The sequence below is a fragment of the Chaetodon auriga genome, chromosome 3 (genome assembly GCF_051107435.1).
Source record: "Chaetodon auriga isolate fChaAug3 chromosome 3, fChaAug3.hap1, whole genome shotgun sequence".
NCBI classification, from domain to species: Eukaryota; Metazoa; Chordata; class Actinopteri; order Chaetodontiformes; family Chaetodontidae; genus Chaetodon; species Chaetodon auriga.
In genome coordinates, this window is record NC_135076.1 from 6,794,070 (window position 1) to 6,821,037 (window position 26,968).

At 42.1% G+C, this 26,968-nt stretch overlaps 2 protein-coding genes across 2 annotated transcripts in view; both read right to left on the minus strand.

The window, feature by feature from the left end:
• The window catches only part of gmds (GDP-mannose 4,6-dehydratase), a 160,743-nt gene extending 149,651 nt beyond the window's left edge, over window positions 1-11,092 (minus strand). Inside the window, exon 1 of the mRNA XM_076723453.1 lies at window positions 10,818-11,092. Coding sequence (XP_076579568.1) covers window positions 10,818-10,916 — 99 coding nt within the window. The 5' untranslated portion in view covers window positions 10,917-11,092. The remainder of the gene's footprint in view (window positions 1-10,817) is intronic.
• Window positions 11,093-17,693: 6,601 nt separating this feature from the next.
• On the minus strand, window positions 17,694-26,093 carry mylk4b (myosin light chain kinase family, member 4b). The gene is made up of 13 exons (XM_076726908.1): window positions 25,566-26,093; window positions 24,115-24,196; window positions 23,234-23,660; window positions 22,737-22,966; window positions 21,774-21,879; window positions 21,092-21,185; window positions 20,324-20,433; window positions 20,025-20,166; window positions 19,583-19,653; window positions 19,357-19,485; window positions 19,024-19,255; window positions 18,272-18,320; window positions 17,694-18,156 (listed from the first exon to the last, which is right to left on the minus strand). Exons 1-12 carry the CDS (start codon window positions 26,091-26,093, stop codon window positions 18,276-18,278), a joined length of 2,196 nt encoding a protein of 731 aa, XP_076583023.1. The 3' UTR covers window positions 17,694-18,156; window positions 18,272-18,275.
• Window positions 26,094-26,968: the final 875 nt, after the last annotated feature.

A 26,968-nucleotide genomic window follows, 5' to 3' on the forward strand; every position in this document is an offset into this window, starting at 1 on the left:
AGACAAAAAATGTGGCCCTTTTTTTCTGAGGAAAGACTCGTAATTTGGCTGTACATACATCTCACGTCTGTCATGTTTTTGCCCTGAAACAAACTTGGATGGGTTTAAAAATGCTAAAAAGATGGTTTTATAAAAATAAATGTATGCCTTAGTACTACTCCAAATATTTTTTTAAGATAATTTTCAGCTTCTGCAGGTTGAGCACTCAGGTTGTGTGGTCAGTTGGCACTGATGCCCAACCTGTTTCTGCTTAACCCAGAGGGGGAGATGGGCATGGGTACAGAAAGCCCCTCTCCTGTCCCCACGGCGTTCAAAGCTCCGGCCGGTGTCATGTTTTCCTGCCACCGTGCCAGGGTCAAAGCGTTCCACGCCAGACCAATATGGAAAACAAGCATGAAGAGCTGCAGCTCTGTTTCAAAACAAGAGGCTCCTTTGAGGCCGTATTAGCCCATAAACCCTGGCCTCACCTCGCTGTTTCCTGTTATGGGGAGTTGGGCGCTTAGTAAGAGCAGGGGTTGGACACACACACAAACACATACACATACATACGTACACACAACTGCATGCTCACCTGCCTGGCCGATGTCACTCCACAAACTCCTTAAAGGCTTATTTCGGCCTCTGACACAATCTGATCTCCTCTACAACGATACTGAATACTGAAAGCCAAAAGGCTGGTTCAGCAACAGGAGGGTCAAAGTTCACCGCATTGAACTGAGTAAGACAACAAGACACTTGACTGGTGTTAACTGAATCCCTCCTCTGAATGTGAGGTTTGTCTGCAGTAGCAAGGACTGTCTGCAGGTGGAGCAAGAGTGTAAAACTCTGCTGCATTCAGGTACAGGTGAGAAACTTTATACTGCCACTGAACAGAATACGGTGAACTCAGCATTGTTCATGCCAAACAGCCTTTGAGCTTCATGTTTAAGAAATCCAACATCTTTAGTCCTTAAAAGGCTATAATTCAGCTCAATTATCCCATTACACAAAGACCACACAACACAAATCAAATAGAAGATACATGGGTGTAATGACAGATATACACTGTATAATTACAGACATGAGTCACGTTTAAATGATTTTAAAGATTGAAACATGTGCGCTGTATGCTTAGCTTTTGTCTGTTTTAATATATTCTAAATGCATTTCACATTGTTTCTTCATTTTCTGTATTTTTTTTTTCCAAGAAATAAAAAAACACTATGCCTTTGAAATTCCACTATTAAAAAATGTCTACAAGCAAACAAAGGTAAAGAAGGGCAAAGTGAGACAGAAATCCTGGAAATAAACACAGAAAAAAAAAAAAAATCAGTCAAGAGAGAAAGGACAGAAGAAAAAAAAACTAAATCTGATGTTGATGTTAGACTAAATCACTCCATGTGTCGGAAAAATGTTAACAATGTTCGCTCATCAAAAACCTCCCCGACCCCCTCAGCACTATCATTAGCTCCAATCAACATTCCCATCATCATCATCATCATCATCATCATCATCAACGACACATCATCAGCGTGTGGTGTGGTTAAGAGGATGGATATGCATCAATATCAGAAGGTGACATTGCTTTATGTGTGTGTGTGTTTCTCAAGTACTACCACTCACTCCAGCATGTTTAGGCCATCACTACAAACACCAGCTGTGTCAGGAGCTGAGTATCTGTCGACACTAATGTCAATATCAAAAACAGTACTTCTACACAAAAAACTTTCCAGTTCATATTCGTGCCAAGAGCTGCTGTGCAAGACCTTTCCAACATAAGATGCAATAACTGGCAAAGCTCTGACTAAAATCAGGGACTATCAATCAACTAGCAATCTGACCAAATGACACGTTTTGTTATGTGACAGATTTCAATATTACATGAAACAAACACATTGCGGTTAACGCCGAAAGTACGCAAGCATTGAGGTTCAGTGCTGATCCTTTGCTGCCGCCACAACTCTTACCAGAAAGAAGATTGTTAGCACAGTAATGAAAATGTTTGCAGCAATGCAGCAGCCTCTACTCATGAAAGCTATGGGAAGACAAACTGGCAGCTCTCCTCCACAGGTGACATGAATACAGCTACTTATTCGCTAAACTTTTTTCAATCTTATATTGGTGAGATGTGAACAAAGCATGACAGGTGACAGCTTTGACAATGAAACAATACTCTATATTCAACCTCATCAGGTATCACACAACAATAAAACAGAAAAATGCAAGCAATAGGAAAAAATTCAACTCCGACCATCCTGTCAAAAGCAATCTGTCCATGGGAAATGTTTAAAACAATACGACAGAAAGCTGGAGGAGCAGCAGCTCACGTCTGCTAATTCTAATTTGTGTTTAACTATTTCTGATTAAATGTTTCTAAGACCTGAAACATTTTCATTGTTGGGAGAGCCTGACTTCATGTTGTGTGTGTAGGGCTGCAACTACAATTCTGATTGTTTAATCCGCATATTATAATCTTGATTAAGCATTTGGTCTATAAAATGGCAAATCAAAGTAAAAAATGGCCATCAAAATTTCCTAGAGCAAACAGCACTCACGTTTGAGAAGCAAGGAGCAGTGAATGAATATATACTGAACAGCATGAAGAGAAGTCCTTTTCCAAACTCCAGTACTATGAGCTTAGCACCCCCTGCTGGTGGGACAGTGAACTATCGGTATTAGTATCACAAGGGATACTCAACCTTTGATACCAAATTAGGGTTTGATCACCTGCCCAACATTATGGCAAAAAAAAATAAAAAATAAATACCAAATGGAAGTTTGTTTTTGTTTTTGTTTTTTTGTTGAACCCAAACCAAAATTTGAAGCGCTTGGTCTGTGTGCCTGCAGGCATTACGTATTTATGCAAACACAGAGTTCATGGGCGTGCGTCAGTTTATTTGCCATTGTGTATAAGCTACAGATGAATCACTTTAATGGGCTTTCATTAGACCGCAAGGAGAAGCTGCCAAGCACGCCACTGGTCTGCAATTAGGCTTGATAGGGTTTAATGGAGCCCACAACACCCACAAGCACATGTACACCAGGCATGTCCCTGAAGCAAACGACCAGAGCTTCATGGTAGCAATATCAACAGCACATCAGGAGCTTTTCCAGGCGTCCATTTCAGCCATATTGATTTATCCGTACTGAGTATCCTGGAAAAGCCGCTGTGGAAGAAAACAATCTTGGTTTAATTGTTTGATATTGTCTGTGTATGTTGATTTCAGTCCCTGTCTTTCTATAGGACAGTAAATTCTGTGGGACAAACTATTTCACAGTGATTAAGAGAAACCTGAGTGATACCTTTTGTGTTGTGAGGAGAGGCCGGGCCAGTCACACCTTAACTATCAAAGGAAACCAACTTGTTCTAGAATCTCTACCTTTTGGTCTTCTGTCATTACGATAGCGATCTTAAACACTGAAGTGTAACTTGCTTCATCCAGGAAGCCCGGCATTCAATTCAAGCAGAACCCGTTTTATCCAGGATTCCTGGAAATCAGTTCAAACTCTGGTGTATTGAGCCTATGTAGCTCTACTCAGGCAGACTTGTGAGCTGGCTCTCTCAGATGCCCTCCCCCTGGGGCTGACACAGAATATAGATCTTGGGTACAGGTAGTTTCACTGTGTCTTCCCTCCCTCAGAGAATTACCTTGGCCCAGCCCATACTCTTTGTTTAGACTGTTGTTTCCTGTAACCCGGTCTAAAGTCCTGGAGGTGGTTCTTCACGAGCAGCGTCTCGGGGCCGGCTGCTTTACAAATCCATGAGAGCATGGAGCCATAGAAGTTCACCCCTATGGGCTCTTTAGTATACAGAAAGGAAAAAATATTCCCATCATGTTGCTGTTACATTGTAACCACATATCCACCACTGGCAAATATTATGCTCACTTTCCTCTAACTGTTGTCACTTGCCAGCGATTTTGTTTTTGTTACAGTGTTGATGAGGGGTTTCCAAACTTATTACTCAAAGGCCTGTATCTGATTTTCACTCATGGTCAGAGGTCTGGAACAAGTGGCGATAAAAAAATATTTCATCAGTTAATTAATGTCACATCTCTTCTGACTGGGCCAGCATGAAACTGAGGCAGACAAGGCTCAGAGAGTTCATCCATATTTATTTCTGACCGAGACATATTCTGACAACTACATTCACATTAGTTGTAGAAATCCGAGTGTGGGAAAAATGAGACACATCCTGCAGTCGTGATGTAGGAGCTGATAGCAACTTCTCTGGTCGAACATTAACGTGTGAACTCTACAACGCTCTCTGCACCAGTAAATGTCAACGTGACAACAATGTGAACGATAGAGAAGAAAGCCACATTAATATCACATTCATCTGAGGACAGGATCACTGTGAACCATCTCCAGCTACACTGAACATTCAACATCATTAACACTTCATTCATCAACAGTAAATTTATTTCAAAATGGTAAACGTTACACTTCACAGCATATTGCAGCCTGTTCATAATGCAAGGTGTGGTGGGGGTCCTAAACTGCATTTGTTGAAGGGCCAACGTTTTTCTGTGGGCACCAGACTAAAAAATATTACATTTATTTAGGCTTAATTAACCTATTCTTATGAGTCTTTACCAATGTGAACAGAAACACAGAAAATCTTTAATGATAACTAGATACTGGATTAGAAAAGACCACCAAGAAGGCAGTCAGTGCCCAGTACAAAACCCACGGTTCAAATACTAATGAATCAGTCCTTATCGCCACTAAAGAGTTGGCCAATGAAAATAAACCCAATAAAGTGATGCTTTGTGATTCTCTGTGAGTATCAGCTTCTGTAGAACAGGTGAACTATAAATTATGTACTTTTTTTCATTAGAAAACCAACAGTTCAACTACCAATGAATGAGTCCTCATCTCGACAAAAAAATCAAAAAACTCCTCTTCAGGATCCCAGGAAACAAACAAAACTACTCAGTTTGAGACTCAATACAACAGTTGGCCAACAAAAATAAACCCAAATGACGCCTCTTGTATCTAACAGACAAGCTTTGTGATTCTCCGTGACTATCCATAGAGTGGATGAACTACGAAATATGGACTTTTTCGCTCCTTGCGAGGGATTGGCAAGCTGATTGACCATCACCCTCAGGATAGACTGGACCTTTTCCACTGGACATTTACATTAGATGTGCAAACTGTCCTACAAAGCAACACAGCCAGCAGGTTCCCTGGCTGCTCAAACATAAACCCTCATAGGCTCTCTGTTTCTTTCACTGGCATCTTCGTGGTTTGTTGTGCATTTGTTGTGTACTTCTGAACGTCCTCATCCTTGCGGATAATAAATGATTCAGGCTGCAGTTAGCAGTTACCCTCTTTAGCTCTGCATTCCATACGCAGCTGCACATCACACCAGACCCTCTGGTAACAGTGCTGAGATTGCTTGATTTTCTGAAAGTCTGCCCCTGTTAAGGCCTGGTGATGGGATGTTTTGTCGCATCCTTCTTGGCAGTTCAGTCACTACTCCACCAAAAACGTTGCTGCTGCTACTTGGGCTCTTTCTACACTAGCTGATTTGTCATAAAACCGATGGAGACCCTAGTTTAGCTGCATTTTAGTGATCACTTTAAAATCAATAACCAGATCTCTCTCGATACACCAGGTCTGAAAGCAGCGAACGGACCACCAACCCAGTCTCTTCAATCTGTGTACAAATAACATGACTTTACGTGCAGTGCATGCAGGTGATTCACTAATCTTTCCCATTAACGCCTGTGTTACCTCATGGCAACAAAAGCACATGGTTCATTCATCTTCTATACCCGCCTATCCCTTTCGGGGTTGCGGGGGGGGGCTGGAGCCTATCCCAGCTGTCAATGGGTGAGAGGCGGGGTACCATATACAGACAAACAACCATTCACACTCATACTCACACCTAAGGACAATTTAGAGTCACCAATTAACCTAATGAGCATGTTTTTGGGAGAGAGACAGAGAGAGAACCCACGCATGCACGGGAAGAACATGCAAACTTCACACAGAAAGGCCCTGCCTGACCCGGGGATCGACGATCGGCGACCTTCTTGCTGTGAGGCACCCGCACTACCTGCTGCGCCACCGTGCCGCCTGAAACACATGGTTAACGTTGTGAAATGGTCACCGTTCGGTTAGCTTTAGGAAACAGAACTGCTTGATTAGGTTTAGGAAACGATCGTGGTTTGGATTAAAATAAGTACGTCGACTTAGATCACATACATGCTGTAATGTATATGGTGTACACATGTACTTTTGGGTACTTTCATCTACAACAATGCATCATAGTTTATCATGATGCATAACAGGTTGCAAATACTCTACTAAAGTAACCTTGAATTTGTACTCAAGTACAGTACTTGAGTAAATGTTCTTAGTTCCATTCCACCCCTGACACTACGCTTATATATGCAGTTCGCTTGCTGGCTAAATTGATTCAGCGTTTTACCACAAACTGCAGCTGAACACATATCTCTTTCTGTCTAACTACAAGTTACCAGACTTCATTCAGAGGAGGAATCAGCCTTGAAGGAGCCATCAGCGGCCATTATGAGCAACAGAGGAGATGTGTGCACAGATTCTTAGCTTTATGATTATTATTGCTGGCACTCACTCACATTCTACCCTGTGCTGCTAGCAGTGGAGTCAGTGGAAGGAGGCGAGGAAGGAATGAGAGAAGTGTATCAAACGCCAGCAAAGGATGAAGAAAGGAGGTTTGCAGCAGGAGCATCAAACAGTTCGAGGGGTCGTATCACAGTGAAGTTGTTTTCCGAACCAGAGGAGCTGAACAAGAAGTTTGAACCTCACAGCCAAAATAAAGTTTTATTGTGGAACAGAGGGGCCAAACGTGTCCTCTTCATAACCCCGGATCGTAAAACAGCACTATCAGCCAGAGCCCCTGCCCGGCTCTGCAGCTCTGCCTTGGCACTCAGGTGGTCTCCCATAACTCACACCCTCTCACCCCAATACTTCACACTGAGACAGCAGTCAAAAATATTCAGACTGAACAGCATGCTGCCCTGAAATTTATGAACAGTAGTTAGCCAGGCGATTTATGGCATCACTGTGACCCCGACGCCCTGGCTAGTGACTTCTGAGATGGTCTATCCAGATGCCTGCCTGCACGCCTCCTGCACGGGCTCTCCGTATTCAACGGTATGACCCTGACAGGCAGAATAAAAATGAATTAACACTGTTATTCTTCGTTTTCCTTTAAAGAGAACGAGGGGAGACGATGCTTTGAAAAGTACTACTTGACAAAGGAATGTGAGAGGTTGAAAATGTCTTTCCAAGACCTCTGATAGGTCTTTCCAGGGCTGCGATCCGGGGACGGTCAGCTGACAACTTTCACCTCATTCCATGACACACTCCCCAAGTCTCTGCTTATTCCCTGCTGCTCATTTGCTCTGATGAAAATTAATTCCCAGAAACTGACAATGCACGCACTACTACAACAAAGGAGACATGTGCACACACTTCTACCTACACACACAGAACCATTGATGAAAACGTCTCACCACAATATAAGTGCTGATTCGAAGAACAGGCAGAATCGATAAAATCTTCCATCATGGCTTATCAATTCTATTCAAAGTTTTATTTCCAATATTTATTGATAGTTAGAACTTTTCACAATATGTCTTGTTATATAGGACAGTTTATGTAAATTCAATTGCATTTATCAGTAAAATATCACACTGGAATGTCTGATAAATACCTGACAAATCAAAGTACTTCTACTTGTTGTAAATCCCATGTTGCAATATTGCCTGCGATGGCCTAGTAAACCTACAGATATCACAGGGATAGATGTCGCAGTATAAATAGGGATGGGAATCGAGAACCCGTTCCAGTTGAGATCCGGTTCCAAGTGAAACATCGGTGAAACCAGTGGAGCTTTTGCCCATCTCAGTCACATGCATGCCTTTTTCCTACTCTGTTTCTACAGTGTTCAGATTCAGAGTTAATAAAGCAGCTGCACTGAGGCTGAAAACCTGTGTAGACCTATTGTTCTACCATATAGAAAACTGATCAGGAATCAGTGAGGGAAATCAAGAATCAATAAGCATGGACAAATAGGACCTAGAAACCAATAAGTAGAATCGATCATGGCATTTGTATGAACAAAATCTTATTGAGTCCCAACCCCAGATATGAACAGAGAAGCAAAATCTCTACAGATTTAAAAATCTCAATACACTGTCAGTATGGGTGTATAGAGAATGAAATACCAAATTGAGTGAAAAAAGAGTAAAATAAATTATGATTACTACTTTCACAGAAAACCACAAATGTTGGAAGATAAACTCAGGTTTACATATGGACTGAACAATATAAATATAAAATAATAATAATAATAATTAAATATATAAGATATCAAAGTGTAAGGGGAAGACAAAATTTGATGGTGATAGTTTGGCCAATATAAAGTTGCTCACAAAAGCTCAACACTTCAACAAGCTCTCACAAGTGCAACCACACTGACAGGTGCAAGATGCCAGTTTGTTGAACACTTCCTGGCTTTCTGTGCCAGATATTGTGTTGGAAAAATGACAAAGTTTTGCCTGTTTAAGGTCAAGCATTGTAAACATGCAGGAGCGTTTCTCGAATGTGAGAGTAGCCTCTGTCAGATCTCCTTAACCTGTGTGTTCAAGCTGCACATGGAGGCTGTCCTGCAGGAGTTTGATACGACATAATGTGGTGTTACATCAAATTCATTGATATTCATTAAATTTGGAATATTTTTTGGAAGTGCTGTTTTATTCACTCACTGCATGATTCATCAGAAAGCGTGTCTGATGAGAAAGTATGCTTAAATCATAAAACACAGAATCCAGAAAAACTGAAGTGGAAAACAACAGCATGTAAGCAAAGATTAGCTGATAACACTGATCAAACAATAAACCATTTTTCCTGACACAATGACTGAATAATGGATCCTTATCCTTTCCTATTGTAGCCATGATGATGACACAGCATCCCGACCTCCAGGCAAAGAAACTACAATAAACAAAGCCAGAAGAGTAATATGATAACAAACATTCTCTACACCGTCATCACTCGAGCGGTGTCACTGATCCACTGACTCACACTGACGTCACTCTCTTTGGACATGAATACCAGTAAGGCCAGTTCGAGCTACCACTCCTCTCTGCCCATTGTTCACTCTTTTCTTTAGGTTATGATCCTTTAGGTGAATCCAAGTCAAGCAATGCAGTTTAATGCCCATTCTTCAGTCAAGCAGTGCAATATAACTCCCAGCCATTCGTCATACTCCATCAGCTGCCTCTTCATACAAAGTTCAGCCAGCTATGCAGCTTAGCTCCAAGCTGATGGTATATTTTGCATCCTTCGTCCTATTCTCACTTTTCCAACTAGTCCTACTCCTTTCTACACTTTTATTTTCTACTTTTCAAATCATATCTACTCATTCATACATTCAGCTGCCCATTCAAACCTATTAATGCATAATTAATAATTCATAGCTTGTGGGTTTTATTAAACGTTTACATTTTATTCATATTACTTGGATGCCTTCCCACTTTTCCGGGTGTTCATTCTCCTTCAGCTGCTTTTCCATACAAATTAAAGCCAGGAATTCAGCTCAGTGTCACCTCTTCCACAAAACTCAAGAGCCCCCATCATTCATACGTCTACATTGTTGACAGCATCAGCATCAACTGAAATCAGCTTCTCAACATCCAAATTCACACTCTCGGGTTCCGAGACGGCAAGATAAAACAATTGATTAATTGGGAAAATAATCAACAGAATAATAAATCATACAAATAATCATTTGCTTTTGCTTGTGATATGTGATATAGTGTTAACCTTATATAATACTGATTAAAAGGATTCAACCTTGCCAGGCCATGTTCTACATACTCCACATCACTTTTGGGTCACTAAACAACCCAATTTATATCAAGTCACACACAGTTTCAAAATAATGTCAAGTCTAAGATTTTTTTTTACCACTCTAGTCCTTGATTTCAAGATAGCAGAGAAGCATGAGTGCAGGTGACGAGAAGACGTCAACAAACCAACAGTTAAAACCTGTGTATCATCATGATATAAATCCACCCCTGAATGGAGGAATCATTGAGGGAGCATTATGCCACAATTCATACCCTCTATAAACCTGCTTGGCTGGCTGTTTGCTGTTATTTAGCTGCTTCAATGGGGAAACAGAAAGGTGCTAATGTGTAACCTGACAACTTCCTTGTAATGGAAGCAGCGTGGTCTTGCTCAATAAATACTTCTCTTGCCCTCTGACATTAAAAGGGAATAATGAAGGTTAACTTTGGTGAGACAGGGGCTTCAGAGTCATTTGGCTAACATGGTCAGTGTGAAGGATTAGCACAGCTCAAACACCACCGACAAAGCACAGGGAAGATAACGTTTCAGGGCAAAGGGTAGAGACACGCGGGTGGCAGGCTGTACCACTTCTGGTTCCACCGGTTCTTCAAGGGGCAACAGCGCGTGCGTGCGTGCGTGCATTTCAGCTATGTTCGTTTGTGCTGGACACATATTTTTTTCATAACATTTTATTTTTCACCGGTGCGCACTGCCGCTGGTACACCAGCGACATACCTCTCTTGGGATCGATATGCGGCGCTGAAGCACCATAACTTTCCCATCATCTACTTTTCGACCGCGGCGACACTGACCTGGCACAGGTGTAAACCCCCCGGAAGTTAGGAGACGTTAAGGTGTTTTTACAAGCAACAGAGACACAAAAAACTGCAGGGGAAAGTTAGCTGTTCGTGTCTTTGTCTTTGAGCAACACGGTTCCTGATTCCTACAGTGTGAATAGATGCTGGAGTTTGGATGAGTAGTGTTACCTGTCCGGTGATGCCGGTGATAACGGCCACCTTCCTTGCCTTCTTCGGCTCTCCGTTCAGCGCGGAGCTCATGTTAGCAGGCTCGGAACACTGGGCCATCTCTCACTGGGTGGATGTTTACAGTCTGCTGCGAAACCGACAAAAAGCTACTGTATGTCCGCAGATAAACCTACTTGTCTGTCAAATTTGCTTCAAAGCCGGCGCACTTCCTGGGGGCTTGATTGTGGTACATATCAGGAAGCGGCGGTGAGTTCAGCCAATGGGAAGAGAGCAACAGAGGAGGCTTCATTGAAGAGGGCAGGGTCTCTGCGAGGGCTGGAGGTGGCTCGGTACAGCGCCACTTGAAGGATGGAGGGAGAAAGGCAGCTTCATGTTTTATTTGACACGTTGTTTTGTGTAGCTATTTGTTGTTAAGCAGTAATTCTCAAAAATTCACGCCAAGATTTCATGTGCGAGGTAACGTTTATTGTGCAAATCCCCAAATGTATTCCCTAAAATTTAGGAAATTTCTTGCTTTTCTTTCAAGAGTCTATTTTATCTCCACATTTGTCTATTAAAGTTACTTGAATTTAAAAAAATCTGGTATATGGAGCATATGGTTGCATATAATTAAATATATTGATATACTGATGTGTGTGTGTGTGTGTTCCAGTAGCCAACAAGCCCCTGCATGGCATGTACCATCGCTTGAGGAAGTGGCTGACATAGTGAAACATACCAGTGGCTGGAAAAGGCTGGACTGAAAAGACAGCACAGAGATCATGGCCGCACAAGAGCAAACCTTGAACACAAGGTCAGTAGAGGCCAGGATCTACCACCAGCAGACAAAACCCCTGTGCAGGCTGTGCAAAGATGCCCCTGAGACAATCCAGCACATAACAGCTGAGTGTAAGATGCTGGCAGGGAAGGCGTACATGGAGCATCATAACCAGGTGGCTAGCATCGTACACAGGAACATCTGTACCGAGTATGGGCTGGAGGTCCCAGGATCAAGGTGGAAGACGCCTCCAAAGGTGATCCAGAACAACCGAGCCAAGATCCTGTGGGACTTTCAGTTCCAGACAGACAAACTGGTGATGGCAAACCAACCAGACATAGTGTTGGTAGACAAAGAACAGAAGACAGTCACAGTGGTGGATGTAAAGAGAAAGAGAAAGAGCACGAGAAGTTGGAGAAATACCAGGGTCTCACGGAGGAGTTGGAGAAGATGTGGGGCATAAAGGCAAAAGTGGTCCCAGCAGTGATCGGGGCACTCGGAGCAGTAACCCCCAAGCTGGGAGAATGGCTCCAGCAGATACCAGGAAGAACATCTAAGGTCTCTGTCCAGAAGAGCGCACTCCTGGTAACAAGATCCTGCGCAGAACCCTCGAGCTCCCAGGCCTCTGGTAGAGGACCTGACCTGAGCAGATCGTCTATACCAGCACAATAAAAATCATCTTTAAACATTATTTGTCTTGTTAGTAAAAAATCGTATTTAAGAAACACAATATTAGTGTTTTTAGGTATCAGAGTGCCTTTCCTTCTCTAACTTGAGGGTCTTGAGCATGGATGCCTCAACTTTAAGTCTCAAAATCAGGGGCTGAAAAAGCTAGAAAGGGATTTTCTTTTTGTATTTTATTTTTAAATAATCCATTTTCAAAATCACTACACTGAAATGTGGGTCTCTACTGGCTCTGGACGAAGTAAAGACACTTCATACTCAGTAGCACTCTCTGCTGAATGAGTGTCACTGCAAGAGGAACAAATCATTCTAAACTTACTTACTTCAGTAAACATCCTGGTCAAACAACACAGAGGAGGATCTGTTGGTTTCATGTTGAAGCAATACATATAATGAGTTAGGACATTGTGGACAGTGTTTTTGTTGAGTGAATGCCAACGCAAGAAGAACAAATACTACAATCTTCAGCTATAAGCTTTGTACACAACATAAGCTTTCTAAGGCATCCGCAAAGACATACCATTCAAGGAACATAATCAGTTTTATTTACCACTGGAAACATATTCTTCACTCTAACCCATAGATAAATCTATGACATTTAAGCGTTAATTGTCCACCAGAATGTTTTTCACTAATCCCAGTCCCGCCACAAATAATGAAAAACTAACAAACTACTGTACATGCAAGTCAGTACCATTCACATGCATAGTCATATTCTGACACTGTAGCTGCTCTGAATATGTGTTACAGCCGCATGGTCAAACCCCAAATAAAAAGATTGCACTGAAACTATAAAACACAATGACCCTGCCAGCCTTTTGTGTAAATGTAGTTCAGTAAACATCCTGGTAAAACAGCTCAGGAGGATGTGTTGGCTTCATATTTGAGCAGCAGTTACAATGAGCCAGCACTAGATTATTGTTGAATGAGCATAAGTACCAGAGAACAAATAGCCGACACAATCTCACTGTCAAGAAAACTCCTCCTCTCTTACGAATGCATGTGGCGATTCATTGTTCAAACCCATGGAGGCGTAGCTTTAATTTTAGTAAAAATCCTAAGTTTCTTAAAATACCAAATAGGTCATCTTGAAACTCAGAAAGATGTGTATGATGATAAAGAAGGGTGATGTTTCCATTTGCTGCTATGCTGAAGCGTCTTGGGTTTGGTGATGTCAGTGAAGCAAACTGCAAGTATCACAGCTTCAAAGTGTGGTAGGGACCAAACACAGAATATAACACATGTGATACTCTCACAAAGTGTAGAAAAAGGTCACCTTATTTCAGGAGAAATTTAAGAGGAAAATCTGGCTTTGACTGGTTACATTTACTATAGAATTGGTCTGCCAGTATGCCAAAATAAACACAATTTCAGGAGCAGAACTTAACATATCGACCCTGACTGAGAGATTCATTTCACATCACTTGAGACACTATCTTAACAGAAGTGATCAAACACTCAGAGCAGCTCCTAATCTCTTATTATTCTTGTATATTTGAGCATATATCACAACATCTGCTCCAGCTGAGAGAGTCAGTAGCGCTGTGAAAGCACTCTCTCACTGCTCGACTTCCCAGAGCGCACAGCATGATGGGAGGTGTGATTTCATTACTGTCTAAAGAAAACATCTTTGTGTAAAAAAAAAAAAAGACAAAAAAAAAAAAGAAGTGCCTGGGGTCCTGAGAAGCACAGCGGTCTGCTCATCCACCCTGCCTGATCAAAAGAGAACAACACAGAGCTCTGTTCTTCCTCGGGGCTCTTCTTCTCTTCTCTTGTTTGGACGGCAGGTGTCTCGCTGTGTGTTTGGAGGTATTTGACTCTCGCTGTGTGTCCACTGCTGTGCAGAAACCTTTATCCTTCACACATGTGTGGTGTGTGTGGGAACGCTAACGAGTGCAGGTTTAAGTTTATCTGAGAGAATAGCAGATGGAAGGTCACTTTCATTCTGCAGCTAGCAATCATCCCAGCAGTTATACGTTTGTTCTTCAGCAAGATCCAAGTTGATGTCCCCCTCGGTATTCACCCACCCCTTCTGAGGAGTCCGTGAGTCACAATGAGTTCACAAGCAAACTGGAAAAGTAAGTTTCCCAAATGGGTCAGTAGCAACACAAAGAAAATAGCTCCTCTTCTTTTCTTTGTGAGTCCTTCAACTGTGTGGACGTGATACTGACACACCCTGAGAACGTCTGCACCTCTGTGTGCGTCTGGCGCAGCCTGCTGGTATCCATTGTCTTGATCTCTGATGGCAGCTCTGGTGGAAAATGTATTCAGATTCTTTTCTTAAGTAAAAGTGATATCACCCTGTGGTAGAAGGCCTGCATTCAAAACCTTATTTAAGTGAAAGTGTGAAAGTATTATCAGCAAAATGTACTTTAAGTATGAAAAGTGAAAGTAGTCATTGTGCAGTAAAATGGTCTCTGACAGTTCAATCTGCATCAATGCTTCATATTCTATGAGATCATCATACGTTGGAAGAGTCGCTGCCCAGTGAGAACCGCTTATCTCTAAAAAGTCAACTTTTCATGAGCTCAGAACAACAGCCTGTTTTCAGCTCTGTGACAACACATTTTCCAGCTAATCCAAGAGGTTTTGTTAAAAGTTTATTTATGCAGGATAATTTTCTCAACCCACACAGGAACACTTTATCCTTCAGTTTATCACAAACATTCACATTCAAAATCACCAAATCTGGAGATACGTGGTATTTCATTGGACAGAAAAGGTATGAAAAATTGTAATCTGAAAAGTAGTTAGTAACTAAGCTGTCACACAGTAGAGGAGTGAAGTAAAAAGTGCCATATTTGCCTCTGAGATGTAATGGACTAAAAATATTAAGTTGTATAAAATGGAAATACTGAAGTAAAATACAAGTACCTCAAAGACCACCACTGGATGGCAGTCCAGTCACTCTTACACAGCTGAGGCGCAGGTGACCTCTGGAGTTTGGATCAAAATGGCAAGAGGAAAAAACCTGAAAAACTCCATCACATATTTCTGTCCTGATGGGAGTGGTCTCCCTCTGAGTGATGAGGCACCCACCCACATGACACAGGGGCTCACTCGGTGGTTTGATGAGCATGACAGTGATGCAGATCATATGTTATGGCCTTCACAGTCACCAGATCTCAACCAAATTGGTCAAAATCCTTGTGTCCCATCATCTATTCCAGCGCTGAACATAAAGAATGCGTCTGTGTATTTTACTGAGACTTCAGACAGAAATAAACAGATCTTGGAGATTTAATTGAGATGAGGCTGTGAAATTATTTGTGTTAACTAATTGAATTTTGGTTGGGGCTGGATTTCCTCTTCTCTTCCTGTTCTCAGAGCCCCTCGCCTGTTTCAAAGGTTTGATTTGCACTGATAAATGAAGCTCATTATGGGACAGCAACCTGATAGTTTGACGGATGTGAGAAGTTCCCCATGTAGATGGCAAATACAAATCTGAAAAGACGTCAGAGAGGCTTTATGTGACAGAGTAAACCCAGAGCTATAGTCCACTGTCTGGAATATTTGTGGGAAAAAGTTCTCTTTCTCAGTTGGGAAGCTAACTGCAACTTCAGCGTATCAAGCGATAAGAAATGTCCTCATATTTCTGTCCAAGACTTTGTGCTTTGACCTTCATTGGCTGTCTTCTCTTTGTCTGGAAAGAAGCCCTCATGCACAGAGAGGGGTTTGATTTCTCAGATGAGTGATACTGAGGGGAACCTAGTTGGATTTCAGTTGTTAAATGAGTTTGGATTCTCAGCAGCTGACCGTGTGAAGAGATGGAGAATCCTGCAGCTCCGAGCGTTACATCACTGTGTGATCACTGTACTGTAGATAGATAGATAGATAGATAGATAGATAGATAGATAGATAGATAGATACTTTATTCATCCCCGAGGGAAATTCACGTATTAGTATTTATTTTTATTTAAATAGTTAAATCAAGGGTCTGAATACTTCTTCCGCCACTGATTGATCGCTGGACATTCAACCACTAGTACAGAGATTCAAACAGAACATCTCATCATGAGTCAAATCAAATCATTATATCTATCTAACTGATTTCTGTCAATTCTTCTTGTCCAATTCTCCGCTTGAAAGATGAAATCATAGTCTGAGGATGAAGTACAGGCAGGAGCACGTATACTTCAGTATTTCCACTTTGTGATGCCATTTAATGTGGATGTTGTTTAGGCCATGTTTTTTTCATTTTCCACCTGTATTCTTGAAGCAAGATGCCCAAACAGGAAGCATTATTTAGTGATTACTGCCTACGGAACATGATGTCCAAATATTTGTCTTGTTTCTTTAGAAATGTATGTGCGGACATTTCCCCTTCCCTTCTTTCCTTCAAGGCTTCTATAGAATGTTGATTTGAGAGTGTGGACATGCAACATTAAAATGTGGATAGGCCCACATATTTACAATCTCATGTGCACTTTTTCATGTATATTTACATTTATATTAACATAACAAATGATCACACAAAATCCTGATTTTTAATTTTCAAAGAGATACACTGTAAGAAATGCTGCAAATGTTTTCTAGTGTGCTTTCTTTATTTGCTTGTTTATATTCTACATTTATTTACGTCTCATCATTACACAAGAAAACTTGAAAAAAAGTATCATAAATTCAGATACACAAGTATTCAAAATCACAAAGCTTTTCCATTTCCAAATGGAGCAGCCAACAACTGCATGAAGAATATTCGTCCAGCTCTCATTCCCTTAGAGAGAATGGGACAATAAAGCACCGACTGATGTCTTCCCTGCTCTGTTATTGGCTCTCCATCAAGCTGAACGGTGCATTTACACATGTAGCATGTGCATAACTGAGTGACGTCTCCCCTGAAAATAACCCCATCTTCAACCAAAGCTTTGCACTTCAAGTACAGTCTGGTGTTGAACCAGTAAATAAATGAACATAAGAACCCAGTAGTATTCTGTTGTTCGTTATGCCTTCATGGAAGGTGAGAGGGCTACTCCAAACTGCCGAAGCAAAGGCAAGCTAGTGGCATGAACACGTCCAGAAAGAAATCCACTCTACAGGGAAAACATACCAGAAATGTGTGCTGAATATGGCACAAACCGGGAAGTATTCGGTGATTGAGAAACTCTCAGTTTTCAGGGGAATGAGTGTATGCAAGGTTGTGTTACATACAAAATAAATTACTGTGGTGTGACTTCAACTTCAACCAAGTTCTACAAATATTTTTACTTTATGTTTCGCAACAGAGTAACATTTTTTTTATAAGACTTGTAAATGAAAAGAAAGAAAGAAAATCTGTATTCACAAAAATAAATCATTTAAATAATAGCATTCAGTCTACATTTTTGTTTAAAGTTGTTTGCTAAATCTTGAAGAAATAGGCCAAAAAGTGCAAAGCATGCAACAAACCAGGACAACATGACAAACTGATCACTAGCAGAGGGGAAAAACAGTGCTAAACAGTTTGATGCTAAACCGATGAGTATCAGTTATTTTTTACCTCTTCAGTGATAAACGTGGAGGTTGTAGAAGTGACAAGCAATTCAGGCTTTTAGTGTCTAATGCTTTGCCATGATTCCCTATTGTGATACAGGTGGCTTTGAATTTGGCAGCTACAATAACTCACCGCCGAGCAAGAGAGTCCTCACTGGTTCAGTCTGATGTTTGTGCTCTACGGGACAGTTAGCATGCTAACAGGTGATTTGGGCCTTGAAGGCAGCCTTACAAAGTCTCTTTATTTCTTGCAGGCTTCTCTATCACTATTCAGGTCAGAACTACCAGCTGTGGAGCTAAGCTAACATAAGAATGCCAAGCAGAGAGTAGTTTTCCAGCAGCCATACAGGTATAGCAGCATTGGTCCAGTGTTTGGCTCCAGGGCCACACATTGTCAGAGGGCATGCTAAGGGCCTCACAGTGATTCTAGGAGGGAAATGAAAGAAAGAGGCAGATTTCAGGTTTAAAGTTGTCATGGTGATGGCAGAGAAACAGTACTTCAGGTTGTTTATGTTGGCTCACAGGAAAACCTTAATCTTACCTGTCTAGCTCTCTGGAGGAGGAGCATGTGTGGAGTGGCACTTGTTTTTCTGCAATGAGAGGATCCATTGAGTGAACACAGGTTTATATGCCCATATATCATCAACTTTTTAACTTGTTGTCAACTTATTTACAATAACTGTGTATTGTAATATAGTTCTGCAGATCAGGGATGAACTTGCTCACTCATCAACTCAACTGTAACTTTTTGCAACTGACCCACCTGAGACGTGGTGTCTGCACCAACACACAATTTCAAACATACACTGAATGAGCTTTATGGAGTCTGGAATTACTGTAGAACGTTTCAATGCATAATCATAATCAACTGATCAATTGAAACATGTCAAAAAACAATTCTAAATTGGTTAATTTCATATTTATTTAAATCACTCCATAAAAATTCAATGTCAGGGGTAATCGTAAAACAAAACTTCAAAAGTAATTCGACTTTTTGTGATTTCATTTGCTAATGTGTCTACCTATCACCTTTCATCTCATAATCATGTGTCTTTGGCTTTAACATTTATTGTTCCCAAGGACTGCTTTAATTTAGTTAAGCAGTGTACCACCTGAAACCCACAGAGGAGCAACAAGAGCTCTGACTGGCCAGCTGTCATGTTCTGCATGATGCTACTGGTTGTTGCTGTGGGCAGCAAAAGGCAGCAGCAGTCATGTGTGTTCAGAGGTCTGACCACAGGTCTGTTGAGTGGCGCATTATGATGGTCTTAATTATAAGCGGCGGGTCATTACCTTCTGATTTAGCCGATAGTGCAGGCTCCGGTCCGACAGCCAGGGATGTCGGAGGGACTCTGCTGCGCTCATCCTCCAGCTCTTACTCTTCACCAGCAGGCGGGTGATGAAGTCTTTGGCCTCGTCGGAGATGTCCGTAAACTCCTCCTCCTCAAAGTTCCACTGACAGGCCAGGATGTTGTTCAGTGTCTCGTTGTCGTCATCGCCCAGAAACGGAGACAAGCCGCTGAGCCTGGACCAAGAGGAAACAGAGGTCAGGGATGCTACTCTGTGTGTGTGTGTGTGTGTGTGTGTGTGTGTGTGTGTGTGTGTGAATGGCCATCCACAACTCACAGCATGTAAGTGATGACGCCGAGGCTCCACATGTCTGTGGGGAATGAAACAAACTCATAGTTGATGACTTCGGGAGCTAAAAATTCAGGTGTTCCAAAGTTGACCCTCAACTTCTCCCTGGGTTTATACCTGTCAGAGACACAAGAGCAGAAACATAAGAAGTAGATCACAGCTGAGAGAATCCTGTCATGACAGCTTTTAACTGCAAACAGATGAGAAATGTTACCTCCGGGCCAGGCCAAAGTCAATGATTTTAATCTTGTTAGTAGCTCTGCTGACACAAAGAATGTTCTCTGGCTGAAAAGGAACAAAAGAGATGGATTACAGATAAAGTAATGTAATAGAATTCAGATAAATTGCTGGTTTTGTGTACTGCTTTCTTGACAAATTCTTCCAAATGTTGTCGACATAGCCAAGAGAAACAGGACAGAAAGTATTGTCAGTAAACTGTTTTTAATGCATCCTGTCATCTAAAAGCAGATTTCTTATGGTCATTGCAGTGGACTGTTAATACTAGTTTAACCAAACTAAAAAGTGAGTAAGGGCCATACAGAATGGAATAAAAGTAGTGGAAAACAACATTTTAGGTAGGTTTGAGTTGACAAGAAATAAACCTAAAGATGTCAGAGACTATGAGACTATGAGATCCTAAGTTGAGGCAGGTTTACCTTGAGGTCCAGATGTAGGATGTACATCTTATGCATGTACTGCAGCCCTTCACAGATCTGCCGTATGAACAGCACCGTGTCCAGCTCCGTCAGGTTGTAGTTCTCATCAATGATGCGGTCAAACAGCTCCCCTCCCTCCACACTGCGCCACGAAGGGAAGCACATGCACACTTACAGCAAAAAAAGGACTTGTAGCTTTCTTGTATTGACAAATGAGAACACATAATGAACACACACACACACACACACACACACACACACACACACACACGCACACACACACAGGTACCCCGACTTACTATTCCATGACGAGGATGATGTCATTGCGTGACTCAAAGGCGGCATAGAGCTGGATGAGGTTGGCGTGGTTCAGCTGGTTCATCACCTGGATCTCATTCCTCACCACCTCCTGAGAGAGAGAGAGAGACAGAAATACACATAGTACAAGTCAATTAACAAACACACAGAGTGAGTCTTTAACTGGGGAAATGTATGGAAGTTCATTCACAACAAAACTGATAACAAAGAACAAAACTGTAATCAGTCAGCGAGTCAAGATTTGAGAGAGTGCATTTAAGAAGTTTGGAGAAAAACTGTGTACTCTGCCAACTATATGCTAATTTGACAAAAAAAGACAGACAGGCAGTCAGTCAGGCAGACAGACGGACAGATAGGATTTGCCAGCACAGTCAGTGTTGTCACAGATGACCACAGACAGCAACATGAGCCAGGCCAAGGATTTGGCCGTGTGTTTGGTGGGCTTTTGGTGGGCTCTGAGCTTTTTGAATATCTCAGATGATACTGTAACCACAGAGCTATGCTCGGACATCTGACCTCTCTCACATCGCTTTCAGATGACCCAGAACAAGAGAGACACAATGAGGATGACTAATTGCCACCTGCCCACACACTCAAGGCTGTTGAGCTGTGTCTATTTTGGAAATGTAATCCTTTATGGTGCTTAGCAATGATAAAAGTAACCATCCATTAGACTGTCTGGGGAAGCAGGCATCCCAGTGACATATACTGTTTCGTATTCAGCTTTCATTGGCTGATCATGACTGCACCTTCTCTTTCTGGCTCCTGGCTTTGATGATCTTGGCAGCCAACGTCAGACCGGACGAGTTCTCCATGCACTTGTGGACTTGTCCAAAACGTCCCCTAATGAAAAAAAGAGCAAACACACCGACGGGTCAAACACGTGCATGGATACTAGAGGCAGAGCAGAAGAAGTGCCAGGCTTGAGAGTGTGGATTTATGATGATTTCTGATTTTTTTGTAACTTTTTCTGAACTTTGTAGACCAAACAAGAGATGATTATTTGTAGAAGAGAAAAAAATAAAATAACTCAGCTTAATTGATAATGAAAATAATAATTAATAGGAGCTCTTACTTACATAAACACAGCATAATAAGTTCCTTCAGTCACTCAATAATTAGGGCTTTATACTGGGCCATTATGTCAGAGATTTGAGAAATGTGCTCGCGTGTTGAGGGGTAATCTCCAGTTGAAGAGGCAGGATTTAGCACTGGTCTATTACATCAGAGAGACCCGCTATTTCGCAAGTTCACCCCTGAGGCTCACAATCATCTGCCCTTTAGAGGGTAATTAAAAAGTCTTGGAAAAAACTATTAGGTGTCCGCTCACAGGGTGTGAGAGCCTCTGTTATTTCACTAGAGAAGACCAATGTGTTGAAAAGAAAATAAACTCCAGAGAGCGGGCTTTTCCGTGGTTCTCCTGTTACTCACCCTCCCAGGACCTCGTCCCTGTTGATCGTGTAATAGGTGGCTATCTGATGGGGTTTGGGAGTCACGATGCGGTGATCAAAAGGTGCTAATGGTGGAGGGCTCGAGTCTGAAGAAACCATGAAGAAATACAGACAAAATTAATCAAAAGCTTGTTGTTGCTGAAAACAGAAACGGAGGAAGGGGCCTCGGTCCCCAGAAACAAAGTGGATCAAAATAGCAACATGCTAATGTCTCATTATCTGCTCTGCCAGCTGTGCCGACTGACATGAACTGACATGACTTGAACAGGCATGGTGTTATGACACTGGATCTGTTTCAAACTGTGAGGAACAAAAAGTCAAATGTCACCAACTAACACCCAAGTTGGTCTACATGGAGGGCCTGCTGTACCTGAGTATGGCACAAAAGTAGGACCATATCCAGATTTTGGAACTAATCAATGTGCAAGTGCAAGCTTATGGTTGTACTATTTTACCATTTCATTTTTGACTACAGAAATGTGTCTTTGTGACCAAAGAGCATGTATTTTAATGTAAATGTAAATGTAAATGTTATAATATATATATATATATATGCGCAAAGAAGCAAATAAATCAGACCTCTTAACACAAAGTTGATGTTGAAGTGTATTACACACTGTTCATTTAATGTAGTTGTGCAAATACTGTTTCTTTTTTTTTAAGCTGCACCAAAAAAAAAAAACTTTGTATGGTTTTAGACAATGTGCATCAACACGATCTGAAACCTTGAGCCAAGGTTGAAATTTGAAAATAAAAGTTGATGTGGTCAACTAATCATTATTCTGGCAACACATTTCCACTACTGACTCCCACCAAAATTGAAAATTATACATAATAACAGTAACAAGCACACATTGTCTCTGTGTTCTCAATGGGAGCTGCAGTCTACTTTTCCACGATTGTTTCTCATGCACCCACGCACTGTCAAAACATAATGCCTCACCAATGATGAATTCCTTCACTGCCGACTCGCCCTCCTTCCCCTCCTCCTCCGCCTCTGTCTTTGCTTCATCAGATTTGGAGGCCTGTGGCCCGTCCCCCTCCACCACCCGTCCATCAGTGGTTTCCACTTTACTGCCTTCCACTCTGCTTTTCTTGAGGTCGTCCTTCACCAGGTCTTCTTCTGTGACACGACGTTTGCTGCAAGTGGCCACATCGCCAACTTCTTCAGAGCTACACGAGATAAGACATTTAACACTTAAAGATTTTACTTTATTCCATTTTGTTCTATTTTTCTTTTCCTTCCCCCCAAAAAGTTTGCTCTTAAGTGACTCTTCACTCACTTGCATAAATCTCTCCCTCTCTCTCTCTCTCTCAATATATATATATATATATATATATATATATATATATATATATATATATAGATATATAGATAGATAGATAGATAGATAGATATTAAAAATAAAGATAACACTGACACATATTTTCTAGAGATACCTTTCTTGTGTTAGGAAAGAGGTCTTGCAGATATCTGGGATGACACTTGTTGCTGTGTCTGATTGTGAGGACTCCTCTGCCTCTCCTTTATGCTTTGTCTTGTCATCATCCTCCACTTGTCCAACCTCTCCTGGACCATCATCTTCCACCTTTTCCTCTGGCTCTGACTCTGAGTCCTCAAAGACACCCCCCTCCTCCTTCTCCTCCTCTTTCTCCTTGGTTGACTTCTTCCTCTCCTCTGACTCGGCGGCGGAGGCATGTGGTCCATCCAGGATCAGCTCTGCCGGCTCCTGTCTTCTTCCGCCACTTCCCCTGTCCTCCCCCCTCTGATAATCAGCCTCCGCTTTTCCATGGGAATGCTCAGTGTTCTGCCTGTTGAGCTTCTCCACCTGTTTCTGCAGCACAGGTTCCTTCAGTGAGGATGTGTCTGATGTGGGAAAAACAAAGCAAACAACCATAAGAGATTACTGCCACCCTGTAAGGATGTTTTCTAGCTACATTCAAACTGGGAATTCAAAATGGGAACATTTAATTTCACTCATTAACATTTGCCAGTGTTAGTCATTTGGTTTTGTGCACCACTTTGATCCATAATGAAATACTTTTGAAAGGATTGCCGTAAGATTAATACAAGATGTCAGAGGATGAATCCTAATGACTTTGGAGGCCCTCTGCCTTTTCATGTAGCACCATCAACAGACCATGTTGGCATGCTTAAACGTAATATTAGCATTTGAGCATGGTCAGTTGGTCTAAATTAAAAAAAAAAAAATCTAAGGGACCAGTATTGTGTGGTTGTAGTCCTCATACATTCAGCATTATCAATTAACAAAGCGCTCTCTGCATAAACTCATAACGTGTTATTTCCTGTTTGAGCCTACCTGACGTGTCTTGGGGTCTCCTCTTCTTCTGAGCCTTCAAGCCCTTCAGGTTCAGTTTGGCTTTGTCTTTGTCATCCTTTGCCTTGTTGTAGAAAGAAGAAACCAAAATGAAACAATCAGTCAAAGGATTCACACAGTGACAGACATGAAAAGTCCAGACTCTGGAGCGAGGCCTTGTATCTGCAGCGGTTCTTTTTCACCTCACTGATGGCAACAGCGTAGTCATGTATGTGTTTCCATTTGCACAGTAGTCAAGGAGCAAGCCAAAGTGTTTGTTAGTGTTTCTATGGTTGCTCCCATAACTCAAGTATGATGTTCTGGGGAACAGATGCCTCCTCCAGGAGAAAGGTCACATATCTTCTGTAGCAGATGACATGCTGCACATCACAGGAAACCACTTTGAATATAAAGCAATAAACAAGCATAATACGATACCAATAAAATATCATTTTGATGAATGACAATGACATTTTTATGGGATGGCAGGAAAAAAGTTCATGTGATCCCTCCTACAATGTCCCTGTCATTTAATATGTGTGACAGAGGCTGTCTGGTGTAATAAATCTGTTTGCTTAAGCCCAAACCCATTCCTAGAAACAGCTTCTGAATCAGCAGAATCCAACTATGTCAGATATTCCACCTCACGCACAAAACATACGCAGACATCCTGCAAAGACAGGGCAACGCAAGCTCTGCACCAGTCCTCTGTGCATTCTTCATATTGCTCCAAGCATCAGGAATAACAAAAATGCACAATGTGATGCAGACAATGTGTGGCTTCATGCAAGGACATCAGCCCAGCTTATCAATCAAAGCAGCAGTGGCACCTATTGAGAATAGAGCAGGCGAGTGCTAAACTGACGCTGTGCAGCTGCAGTCCAACCTACTGCTGATAAAGACGGTTTAGATAAGATAACCAGCCTGACTGTAATCATTTACACCTCAAAGGCAAATGGCAATCACTGCACAAAGGAAAATTACTTAACATTACAGAGCACATGTGGGAGTACAGTGCAGCTAATAATAGATTTACAAGGAGCCATATCAGAACTGAGAGGAATGAGTAGCAGCTTTATGTGCCAAGAGGGACTTTAAAAAAAACTGTTACAGTCATTTAAAGATGTTTGCATTTTACCTACAAAATCTTCAGGTTTTAGAGCCCGCTAACTATTATGTCGCTGCCAATAGGTCACATACTCAATCAAGAGGATATCATTTGCAGGCAGTACTTAATGTAGCTGCCGCTATGATCACAATGCAATAACACCTCTCACTATGTTTCCATTCACAACACAGCAAGTAGTAATAGAACTGTGGGAACATTTCATTGCATCTTGGTCAGAGATAAGAACAGAAAACAGAAAACTAGATGGAAGAACACTTAGTTTTCATGTTCTTTTAGGCCACACTTTGCTGAACGGTCTTGCGTGTGATGTTGTTAAACCTCTCACCTTCTTGTTGGCATTGTTTCCAGGCTGTTTAAACAGCAGCTCCACCAGCCTGGAGCTCTTCACCACCTCGCCAATGAAGTTGATGACTTGCTGGGTGCCCTCCACCAGCTTCTCCACCCCTTCCAGCCTGCGTCCCTGACTCTCCACCCGCTCGCTGACCCTCTCCACTGCCCCACGCAGCTCCCTGCACACCTCGACCCCCGACCCACGTCTCCCTCCATGGCCCTCTTCACGCATAGAGGCCAGATCCCGACCCATGCCCCGGACATCCTGCGACAGGCCATCCAGCCGGGTCAGGACGGTCTGCTGCATGTTGAGCAAGCACTCCATCTGAGAGCTCAGGGAGTCCATTCGGGTCTCCATGCAGCGCATGGTGGCATCATGAGGGGAGGAAGGTGATGGTGAAGATGAAGAAGCTTGGGACTTGTCTGATCCATTCAGAGACAGCTTTCTTCCACCAGGCTTCTGACCATGAAGAGGGTTTGGATCGTAGACTTTGGCTAAAGAGTTGACAAGACTAGAGCTCATGGCTGACGTACAGCAGATGTCCTGACAAAAGGCGAAAACTTTTCACTCACTGAATAAGTTCACTTTTATGCAGGCTCAGGCAAAATCATACTATCAAGACAAAGCTACAGGCAGAAGAGTGGAGGGAGAACAGAGATCTCTCCCTCAACAGTGGACCACAGAGATGAGTTTTAAGAATAGCAAATGGCTGCCCTCCAAATTAAAGCGCAGCCCCCTGTGGACGTCAGGGATTGAGTGGCCAGTGATAAGAGCTGAGGGCTCGGGTGTGCAGTTGGGATTGATGTGGGTTAGCGGGGGGGGGGGGGGGGGATGCTGGAGAGGATCGCTATGCGACATTTGAGACACTTCAAAAGCCCTTCAGTCAGGTGTCAGAATCCCAAGAATCTGTGACTGAAATATGACGCCGGAAAAAGTATGACAAACAAATAAAATGTAGAGTATAAAGGAGAATAGAAGAACACTGAATCTGATGAGGGAAAAACTCCTGCAGAGTTTAAACAGATGCAGTCATGTAAGTAAACAGTGCATTTTGCACTACATGGATCTTATTTTCACATTCTGTGCAGAAGAATATGGTCTTCACATTGTTCCATAAAAGGAAGCGGGGTGACAGGTGCAAGTGCGCGCAAGGCCGCAAAACTCTATTAACCACTTGGACCTCTGTTAAAGACACAAGCATTGCGGGTATTTCTGAACGTTGTCAAATGCCACTCGGGTCTCATAACTGATTTGTTTTTACCCAGAGGATGTGTCAGCAGAACATTGCATAATTGCTGCAAAACCTCAGGTTGGAGGCCTTTTTTGATGTTTGGAAAAAGTTTAGCTAAGGAAATTTGATTGGTTTCATTTTGGAGTTAAAAGAGTCTGCAAGCTTC